Here is a 10,793-nt window from a genome sequence, read left to right on the forward strand (position 1 = left end):
GAAGGATGTAGAAACTAATCATGGAATGTTGCTTTCAGAGGCAATTGGACAGGATATGGCAAACCCATTAGACCATGCTAGACTCGAAAAAGTCGCCTTGGTAGAGGTGCGATCCCCAGCAGCAATTATTATTGCATCATACTCCATTAAATCTTCCCTCAGTGTGCTCCCCCCCTCCAGCAAGCTCCCCAGACACTGAGGCCCACGATTTCGTACTCTGATTTTCTGTCAAGTTTTAAGGACCATGACAAAAGCAGACTGGGGGAAAAATAGGCTTTTTGTTTAACTCTGGAAAGAGGCACAGGCCGATAGTAAGCCTCTGGCAAAGGTTAGTCTAAGAAAACAATTGAACAAATATTTACCTACGAAATTGACTAAGCTGATTCTGTGTGAATACAGGCATGGGAAAAGCTGAATGAAATCACACCAAGATTAACTAGTTGTTGCTTTCAGCCAGGAGGGGAGGGCAGAAGGAGGAGGCTGTATCACACCCTTGAGAGTTCTTTTAAAAATGCGGGAGACCATCTTTCTCTTCCACAGGAAAAGGATTATTTTATTAAGTATTTTAAAACAACTAGTTAACATTGACTCATAGATAAAAATATTTACAATCTCCCACCTTCAGGAAGGCTCCAAAATATAGACACTGTACCTCTCCCTAGAGAAAAAAAAATTATTCTCTTCAAAAACAGGAATACATTCATTTGTTCTCACTTTTGTAGATCAAGTAATTATACAAATAAACATCTGAAACATTTTCCTTTTTAATATATTTATATAATATATATTTATAACAGTTTTACAAATAAAGGCAACGACTTTAATACCAAAATAAAAACAGGAAAAGAAAAAGTTAAAACACGATCAGTGACCAAGCATAGTGCATTTCAAAAAGCTGGTGCAGGGCGAGCTGGACAAGTCAGAAAAGTACTCTGGACCAAAAATAAAACTTCTTTGAAGAAGACAGAATCCTTTTTAGCAATAAGGACACTCCATACGCCGTCGGGCGAGGGGAATTAGCCTGCAGAGAGGATGCTGCTTTGCCAGGGTTGGTTAGGCCTTTAAGAAGCTAAGCTTGGTTAAAAGGAGTTTTAGGATAGAGCTGAGAGCCGAGTCTGGCTTTGCTTGTTGAAACTGCAATTTGTTACTCAGCTTTTAAGCGCTCTGGGGTGCTTGGAACTTAGGCACCTGCATCTCTCAGAGCCTGGTTTGGTTCCCTGGACAGAGAAACTGTTTCTAGGTGAGACTAGAAACAGATGCCAGAGGCCCGGGGGACCCCTCCCGCCTCCCCTGGCAGCTGGGCTTGTACCAGGGCGCCCTTTTCAGATCATTAGTAAGCGAATCACTTTGAAAGCCTGAGTAGGGAACTACATTCTCTTTACTCACCCGAGGCAGGGGTGGAGAGCAGACCTGAGGAAATCTCCCCAGACCACTACCGTGCTATGCCAGTGTCTGCTACCTCACCACTTTGCAGAAAGCTGTCTGGCTGCCCTGTCCCCGTGTGGTGAGTCACGGAGACAATAAAAGGGAGCAGGGTGGGGTCATAAGAGCTGGCTGGGAACTGCACTCTGGAAAGCCCTCTTTTGAAAGTACCTTTTGCTCAAAGCCACAGACCCGGCTCCCAAAGTGAAGACTGACTCACAAACCAAGACTTTGAAGCTTTTGAAAATCCAGCTGATCTGTATCAGAGGGGGCTATTCTCTGGGAGGGGAAAAGCCCAGAGGTCTGCGACAGTCCCCCCTAAGTCTCCTGATGTCAGGCAATCTTTCATGTCTTCCCTACACCAAAAGGAGCTCTAATGTCCCATACCAACACACAACGCATATGCATGTGCGCACGCGCGCGTGCACGCACACACACACACCCCTGAATCTTCTCTCCCTGCCTCAGATGATCTTGGCATACACACTGGAACAATCCTGCTACACTCACAAACACTTTTTTTTTTTTTTTTGGAAGTAGGGAGGAAGGAAAGCGAAGCAGCAGGACCCCCTAAATAGTTTAGTCTTTGGTTTCTAAGTTTAAAGGGGGGATCTGCTTCAGAGCTTGGAGCAGGGCGGAAGAATCGATGGCCGGATGGGCTGGCAAGGGAGAAGGGAGTCTCTGGGGCATGAGCAAGGGGGCTGAGATCTTGTCTGGGTTCATGAAGCTGGTGAGAGCTGCGGCAGAGGCGTTGAGGCCTGGGTATAACACTGGGACAGAGGTGGGATACCAGCATTTCTCCAGCATGGGCAAGTAGGCAGTCGCTGACGGTGGGATCAGATAGAAGGGCAGGCAAAAGGGAGGCTGGTGCGGGTGTGGGCCCAGGAACGGGGAGCTGATCAGGTCACTGCTAGTGAAATGGCCTTCATCATCTGAGAGCTGCATTCTGCTCTTTTTCGTGGGGGGTTCTTCGGATTCTTGCTTAATAGCACCGATCCTTTCTCCCATGGTGAACCTGCGTCCATGATCACTTTTGAAGTACGGCTGCTCGACACGCAGCTCAGTCTTCTCTGATTCTCCTCCGTAGCCGCTGTCTGTGTCTGTGTCACTGCCACTCTGCTCGCCGCTCGAGTGAGCAAAAGTCCGCTGGATGACCGGCACACAGTTTTTGCCTGGGCCTTCAGAGCCTTTGGCCAGGGAGCTGGGTTTCTCCTTGAAGTCCATTGCTTTGGCACCTGGGTCTGACGGCTTCCTGGCGGTACCACCCTGCAGGAGCTCGGAGACCACACGGTGGAGGTGGGTGACGAGCTGGGAAGATTTCAGGTCCCGGGTGTTCTCGTGCTTGGCCAGGTACTGAAGCACCTCCCGGGCACATGTCTGGAAACCTGAGCAGAACATCTCTTGACCTGCTTCGACATTTCTCCCCGACAGATCACCTGGATAAACACAGATCCAAAGGAAGACGTTTCAGAAGGCCCTGTGGTTCACCTGGACGCCTATGTTCCAAAGACCCAGAGCTTTCTTTTCTGTTAACAGCATTTGCTGATTTATGTTCCTAACTCCAAAAGTAATAGGATCAGGGGGAATGTGGAGGACAGCAAAAAGTATAAAGAATAAAATAAAAATCATCCATAATTCTACCACTCAGAGATGAAATATGATTTGTAATGACTGTACAATATCCCATCACAGACACAGACCATATTTAATAGAGACAGACTGCTTCCCCTCTTGTTGAATCTATAGGTTGCTCTTGAGTTTCCATTATAAGTGACACAGCAATGAACATCCTAGTATGTTTATAACCAGAGTCAATTTATAGTCAATTTATATCTTTTTACCATAGGAAGTGACCGGATCGTCGAAAAAGGAGAATGAAGGAACAGTGTTACCTAAAGTAAGCTTATTTTCAATGACTTATACAAGTTGCAGTCATGCTGTCGTCTTTAAAGGCTATTTCTAAGTCTTTCCCATGTATTCCCTTCATGATCCCCAAGAAATTAGGTATGATCATCTTCCTGTTTTCAGTAAGGAAACTGGCAGAAGCACTTGCTAGCTTTTTGTGATTCTCATCATACTTGTTTGGCAAGGAGGGCAGAGAAAAATGGGATGAGGGGGTGGGTAGAGGAATTTCTCCCTAGTTTGTACAGTATGATTTGGAATGGGTGAGACGAGATGGTTAGAAGGTGGCTGTGATTCTCTAGAAGTCAGTAGAAACAGATGATGAAACTTCAGTGGTTTCGTTAGATTGTGTAATTCACCAAGATACCTAGTGGCTATTCAGGGAATCACATGAAATGCAGGAAAAACTCCTGTTGTCATCCTGCCAGGATCGTACCGCACACCGAGTGATAAGGAAGTAGAGGAACAGGAAAACACTGGGGCATACCCGTGATTTATTCTCCAATGAAACAGGGCTAAGAAGAACAACTGTAAAACACCCACGATGCAAATTATAGGTGCCTTGGCATTTTCAAAGGGAGGGGGGGAAACTCCCAGAATCCAGAAACTCTTAAGTCAAAATGCCACTGAACTATTTTACCATGTGACTAATACGTATTCACGCCAGGTGGCACATGCAGCGTTCCGAATGAAAAGTCTGACCTTTTAGGAAGGATAAAACGGCATCTCCCCCAACGAATGTGCATAAGCAATTTGTTGCAGGAATGTTTCTCATACCAGATGTTGAGCCCACAGGCTCTCTATTTGTGCTAGAACTCTTAGGAGATGATAGCCAGGCTTGGGTACTCACCGGCTTGCAAACCGCTCTGCAGGGCAATGATTTTCTGCTGTTGCTGATCAATTAGGTTTGTTAGTGCTTTCACATGCTTCAAGGTAAGTTCAAGAACTACTGCTTTTTCCAAGTGACCCAAAGTCTGGAATAAAAAGAGCCTCGGTCAGCAGTGAGCGCAGAGAAGTCCCACCTCTGGGACACTAATTAGCAATGAGATAAAGGAAGAAAAAACAAAAAACAAAAAAATCTTTCCTGGTTGGCTAAATTTAGTTTTAAGTTTATAGATGAAGTTTTAAAATATATATATATATGTATTCAATATATATTTTTGATTAAAGAACAAAAAACTGTCACCCATCTTTGGAGGCCTTTTGGAAGCAGCAGCTAGCTCAGGAGAAAGCTTTGACAGATAAATTTTTCCAGCAGCCGTTGCTGACCTTAACTCAGGGGAATCCGGAGATAACATTTCTCTGCAGTGGTGTCAACCCGAAGAGAGACTTCTACTGTGTCTGGCAGCCAAGAGGCTTTCCCTAGTTTCTTTCCTGACATCCTGTCATAACTTCCAGTTCATCTACACTTTTTTCTTCCTCCCTAAATACTATTCTTTTTTCTTTCCCCAACCAAAGCCTGCCAAGCTAGTAAGCTGTTGGCTATTGCCAAGAAAGGACAGGGCGTTAAAACACACACACACACACACACACACACACACACCCACCCAAAACAAGTCCTCTTATTTTAAAGAGGGACCGGGGGGCGGGGGGGAAGGGGGTAAAATATTTGCGTTGCTTGGTTTGCTCAATTCGGGAAAACGAAAGAACCCTGAAAATCGCCAGCAGGGAAAGTCTTAAACTCTTGCAAGGGAAGGCCAGCCGGTGTCGGTGCCAACCTGGAGAGGTACAAACGGTTCTCACCTCATTTGCACGAGGCTGCCAGAAAATTCTGACCCTGGGGAAGGGTACCCCCAAACAGAGCCGCCTACCAGCTCGGATCGAGCCATCTGGTCTGCAGTTCCCAGCGGGGCCTGCAGGTGGCGAGTGACCCTCGGCCGCCCTCTGGGCAGAGGAGCTGGTTTGGAGAGGGGCCAGCTTCTCACTTACTGTAAGTTTGAGATGTTCGGGGAGGAGATCCTTCAGCTGGGCGATGCACTCGTTAATCCGGTCACGTCTCTTTTTCTCGATGAGCCGGTGCGGCAGTTTGTAGGTCTCCTACGAAGCGCACGGGGAGACGGTGGGCGCGGGAGGACGGGGGTGAGGAGCCCTCCTCCTCCCCCCGCCGCGGCGCGAGGAGTCGGGGCAGCGGAGCAGAGTCATCCCCAGAACCAGCTCCCCTCCGCCCCTTCTTCTCCAGGCAACTCAGTAGAGGCACAGAGCCCACACCTGGCATACCCCCTCCAGCCGCAAAGTGAGAAAACTTTTACTGGAAACTCAGCGCGTGCGAGGGGCTGGGGTCCCGAGGGGCGCGGTGCTCTTACCTTACTATCCTCGCTCCGCTTTATTCCCCGCCGCGACTTGTACACTTGGTACATATGGGCAAAATCCATCCTGCAGGGAAAGGGACGAGGAATGGCTGTGACTTGCGCACCGGCTGCAGGAGCCCTGGTTGGCAAGAACCTCCGGATGCGCCCAGAACTATTCCGAGTTGCAAGCCGCGCACAACGCAGGACTGGAGTTGAGGCTTGAAAGGGCCGGGGGTGCCAACTTACCCTGGTAGGTCTCCGGGCTCCAGTCCTGGCGCTTTGGGCAGGCAAGCGGGGGGCGGTTGCGCACTGGGGATCCGCTCCATTGCGCGGCGAGCCGGGGCCACTGTGCGCTCCTGTCTGCAGCGGCAGAGCGTCGGGTGAGGACTGTTCTGGAGAGGGTTTCGGAGGTCTCTTCGCCGGGGTTCCTCGGACTCTGAGCTCCTTGAAATCCGTTGGGCTGCCGGGAGCTGCGGCTCTGAGGTGCGGCTTCAGTTGGGGGCGTGCATGGTGGACCCGCGGCCTCGGGCTCCGGCTCTGCGCACAGACTGGCAGTGTGTGCTCCCTGCGCCGTCTGCGCCGTGTGAGCCAAGTGAATGAGAAGTGGGGCGGGCGGGGAGGCGGGAGGGAGCGCGGTGGGGGGGGCCGGTTAGGGCGGGGTGGGGGGGGGCGAGCCGAGGAGTAATGGAGAGGCTGCGAGCTGGGTTAAATGGGAACGAGTGGGTGGGTTGGAGCTACGTGTTCTACCCTGTGACTCCAGGCACGTCTGGCCGCTGCCGGGGAGGGAAGGAGCGACCTGCCCGCCCTCCCCCGGCTTCATCACATGAGTCTCACGTGTTGGACGACGCTCCCGCGGCTGCGAGGGAGCCCCCGCCTCCACCCCCGGCCCCCAGGTGTCTGCGGCTGCCTTTCCCCGAAGAGGGGGTGGCAGCGCAGACCGGGTCCTGCCCAGCCGGGTGGGGGGCGCGAAAACTGGAAGGGGCCGGAGAGGTGGGGGGAGGTTGGTAACGTGGGCGAACCTGCCCCAGGGAAATGAAGTAAGTTCCCGTCTCCTGGGAGGGAACGGGGGAGGACGGACCCGCCCGCGTCTGACTCAAGCCGGGAGAGGAATATCCCCTCGCTAGTTCCAGCCCAACCCTCTTCCTCCTCCCCCCGCGCGGCCCGCTCGGAGGAACCGGCGCACAGCGGAGGGAGTCGCCCGGCTCCCCCCCCCCCCCCCCCGCCACCACCACCACCACCCCGGCGCCTTCCCCAGAGGCTGGGGTTTCTTTCTGTGCCGGCTTCCCTGCCCCCACCCCTCGGCCCCGCGTCCAGGAATCGCCCGCCGTGGGGAGGGGCCGAGGGGCGGGGCGGATGTCACCCCATGGGAAGCGGGCTGGCAGCCAAGCTCAGGGGCAGCCGAGGCCGCCGCCGAGCACGCTGCGCGCACCTGACCCGCGAGGCTGTGCGCCGCGGGCCCCTGGCTCCATCGGAGCTGCGTTCCCGGGCACAGCCCGCATGCCGGCGAGCACCCACTTAAGCACCCCCAGGGTGCCCCAGTGCCCCCCCTCCCCGCCCCGCACTTGGGCTAGTCAAGCACAGAAAGATACAGGGCGCGGTGCCCTGCGTCCCCTCCCTCCTCTGCCCCCACCGGAGCAGGACGCATCCCCTCGGGCCGCAACGTTACACAACCGTAACCGCAGCGACGCGCCTGCCCTGCAGCAGCCGGGGGTGTGACACTTCACGTGGCCGGGGCTCGGGCCCGCAGCGTTCCCGACTGCGAGCCCCTCTGCCCTGGCCGGGGGGCCGAGGCCCCCGGGCTGCGGTGTGCCCGCCAGGGTTGGCCATCTCCCTCCTGCCGGGGACTTCGGGGGTGCTGTGTGCGGTCTGCGCTCGGAGGAGGAAGGAAGAGAGAGACTAGGACAAACTGCCCATCACAGTGACATCTTAGCGTTCATTCATTGGACACATATTGTTGAGCCCCCTACCCTGTGCCAGGCGTTGTGCCCGTTGCTAGATAAACTGTGGGCGAATCGAACACAGATTCTGCCCTTGAACTCACAGGAACGTCTGAGAAGAGGTTCCGCTGGGCAGTGAGGGGAAGGCAGCCCTGGGAAAATTATATCGGTGCCACCGACGGACAGAGGGGGAAAAAAAGAAAAGATAGGAAGTGTGTGTGGTTTTGTTTTTATTAAAAAATAATTTTTAAAAAATTTAATACGAACAAAGATGCCTGGGCAGAGGAGGAGAGGGGAGAAGTTAACCCATTGCCCGGAGCCTGGGGCAGAAAGGCCTCCTCCAAGCGGCCCCAGATCTCCGCAATCTCACTTGGGCCGCCGGAGGCCCCCCCCCCGCCCCACCTCCCCCGGAAAAGTCCGGCCTCTGTGACCTTCTAACTGCCTGGAGCAGGGAAAACAGCTGAAACTCTAAGCCCGCGGTGTGAGCAGCGCTGATGCAGTCAGAGGAGGGAGCCAGTGGAAATTCATGACTAAAATAAGGCCTGGCTGGGGATTTCACTGACCTCTGTGCTGCCCTGCCCTGCAAGATCGGGGAGTTGAGAGATGACTGTAAGCCTTTCCCACCACGCCTCGGGTCAGTCACCCCGCTGCGGAGTGACCTGGCTGTGGGAAAGATAGAAAAAAATGGGGTTAACGCTGGGCGCGGGTGAAAATTAGCCTCGGCTGCAGTTTGGGGGCTGGGGTGGGGTCAGTCTTAATTGGCAGTGCCCTTGACAACCTAGAGAATTGGGATTCACACTTCGACCAAACTGGGAGTGGATTTCCTTCAGGTCGTTTTGGAGAGCTCCCACTTCCTGTTTATGTTTCACAAGCGTCAAACTCATTAGCAAGTGTGAGAAGTGCCTCCTTTTCTAACTGCTGACTGGCTTGACCTCACTTGGCGGTTCAGCATCCCTCCCTCCTGGAATGTACTTTTACTGGCTTTTGTTATCAACCGTCTCTCCGCAGGCTTCCTGCGGAGAGGTGGGCAGCAGGGCCACAGGCAGGAGGGGACTAGAGTCGCTCCTGGGTTTGTGCTTTGAGTCTAAGGGGACCTGCTCCATTGTGAGACTTTAATAGGGGTGAAGAGTTGTCATGACTGTGTCCAAACCACAGTTCCACAAGGAAATAAGTAGTGGAGAAGGAAGGAACATATGTCCCCACGGCTGTCACCACCCCCCCCCGGCCCCGCCCAAGCCAGGAGTGAACCCAAACAGTTCAGATTCCATGGCTCAGGGCTCAGTATCATTCCTAGAATGCTTTGAAGTTATCGATACTTTTTGCCCTTACCTGACCTACAATTGGAAATAACAAAATATATCATTTCCTACTTTTTGTTTGTTCCAAATGTACTCTCAAGCATCAAGAATTCTCCCCACTTAACCAAAGTTCTACCATATCCAGCTTATGTTACTTTTTAAAAATAATTAATTAATTTGTTTTTGGCTGCATTGGGTCTTCATTGCTGCGCAGGGCTTTCTCTAGTTGTGGCGAGCGGGAGCTGCTCTTCATTGTGGGGCTTGGGCTTCTCTCTGCCGTGGCTTCTCTTGTTGCGGAGCACAGGCTCTAGGCGTGCGGGCTTCAGTAGTTGTGGCACACGTGCTCAGTAGTTGTGGCTGGCGGGCTCTAGAGCGCAGGCTCAGTAGCTGTGGTGCATGGGCTTCGTTGCTCCGCGGCATGTGTGATCTTCCCTGACCAGGGCTCGAACCCGTGTCCCCTGCATTGGCAGGCAGATTCTTAACCACTGTGCCACCAGGGAAGCCCCGCTTATATTACTTTTAATGTTTTTCTTTTCTCAATAGCTTATGATTATTTTTTATTGATTTAAATAAAATAACTCCTTCCCCTCATGCATCTTTCCATCCAGAAGAATCTTAATATTTCAGTCTGTCATCTTTTGTAGATAACTGTTTAGTGCTTACTGTGGACTAGTTTTTGGACTGTATGTAAAAACATTGCACATGTTAATTTACTTCTCACCACCACCTTATAGGGCAGGTATTAGCTCATTTTTGCCTTCATTTAACACATATTTATTCAGAACCACTGTGTACCAGGCCCTGAACTAAGTCCTAGGAATATATAACATGTCCTCTTGAGGAAATTGAGGCTCAGGGAGGTTAAATTACCTGCCCCAGATTATATAGCCTGAGAGTAGATCTGGAACTAGACCCCAGGTTTGTTGGGCTCCAAAGCTTGTGCTCTTAATCACTGTAGTTACGGCTGCCTGGTAGGGTTGTCTGGGTTGCACACTGCTCAACTCCAGGGGGAGCCATTCACACTGCAGTCTGTGTGAAAACATCCTCTAGAGTTGTGCAAGGCAGCACTGAGCAGCTGCTCTGAGTAATCCTGACATTTTGTAGCCCTCTCCTCTGTTTTGTTTCTTCTAAGTGTACAGAGAACATAATTTTGCACAAGGAAGGACGAGATTTTTCTTTTCTGTGCTAGTGAGGCTCAACATTTCGGTGGTCTGATGCTGTGTGTTGGGAAGAGTTAGGCAGGCCCTTCCTAGCAGGAAGTTAGAGCCCACAGCCCCCTCCCTGTACGTACCCACACCTTTCTTGCCCAGATATCTATCACTTTTTGCCTATTGATGAAGTCTCACAATCTATTTTATCACAGTTCACAGTAAGAAATACATTTTACATCATGACTAAACACGTACACACACATGCACCCTCGTGTACGCACACACACACACACACACACACACATCTGAAGCATATTTAAACATAGAGCCGCCAAGACTTGGCTGGGCTATAGTAATAAGCGACCACTATTCTGTCTCTCACACTCTGAGCAACGATTGCTCACTTAAAGAAAAACTTAAACCGTTTAGGAAGAAGCCAACCCAATGTACTTCAGATGAAAAATTTACAAAATAGTATCTCTTTGATATATTCTTTCTGATATATTCTGGTCTTGTCTAGTAAATTTTAAAAAATATTTTGATCTTACTGAATTGATTTTTTAAATTAATTAATTAATTTGTTTTTGGCTGTGTTGGGTCTTCGTTGCTGCGCGTGGGCTTTCTTTAGTTGCGGCGAGCGGGGGCTACTCTTCATTGCAGTGCGCGGGCTTCTCATTGCGGTGGCTTCTCTTGTTGAGGAGCACAGGCTCTAGGCATGCAGGCTTCAGTAGTTGTGGCACATGAACTCAGCGGTTGTGGCTCGCAGGCTCTAGAGCGCAGGCTCAGTAGTTGTGG

At 51.3% G+C, this 10,793-nt stretch overlaps 1 protein-coding gene across 1 annotated transcript; it reads right to left on the reverse strand.

The window, feature by feature from the left end:
- Nucleotides 1-526: 526 nt before the first annotated feature.
- On the reverse strand, nucleotides 527-6,215 carry BHLHE40 (basic helix-loop-helix family member e40). Its single transcript, XM_060161315.1, has 5 exons — nucleotides 5,859-6,215; nucleotides 5,628-5,697; nucleotides 5,254-5,361; nucleotides 4,175-4,298; nucleotides 527-2,858 (listed from the first exon to the last, which is right to left on the reverse strand). Exons 1-5 carry the CDS (start codon nucleotides 5,936-5,938, stop codon nucleotides 2,002-2,004), a joined length of 1,239 nt encoding a protein of 412 aa, XP_060017298.1. The 5' UTR covers nucleotides 5,939-6,215; the 3' UTR covers nucleotides 527-2,001.
- Between the last annotated feature and the right edge of the window lie 4,578 nt (nucleotides 6,216-10,793).

This window comes from Lagenorhynchus albirostris, chromosome 10 (genome assembly GCF_949774975.1).
Source record: "Lagenorhynchus albirostris chromosome 10, mLagAlb1.1, whole genome shotgun sequence".
Lineage (NCBI taxonomy): Eukaryota > Metazoa > Chordata > Mammalia > Artiodactyla > Delphinidae > Lagenorhynchus > Lagenorhynchus albirostris.

Coding starts and splice junctions, on each gene's coding strand:
- BHLHE40 (XM_060161315.1), bottom strand. CDS start 5,938: ATGGAGCGGATCCCCAGTGCGCAACCGCCCCCCGCTTGCCTGCCCAAA. Junction 5,698..5,858: donor GAGCCCGGAGACCTACCAGG/GTAAGTTGGCAC, acceptor CTTTCCCTGCAG/GATGGATTTTGCCCATATGT. Junction 2,859..4,174: donor GCAGAGCGGTTTGCAAGCCG/GTGAGTACCCAA, acceptor GTGTTTATCCAG/GTGATCTGTCGGGGAGAAAT.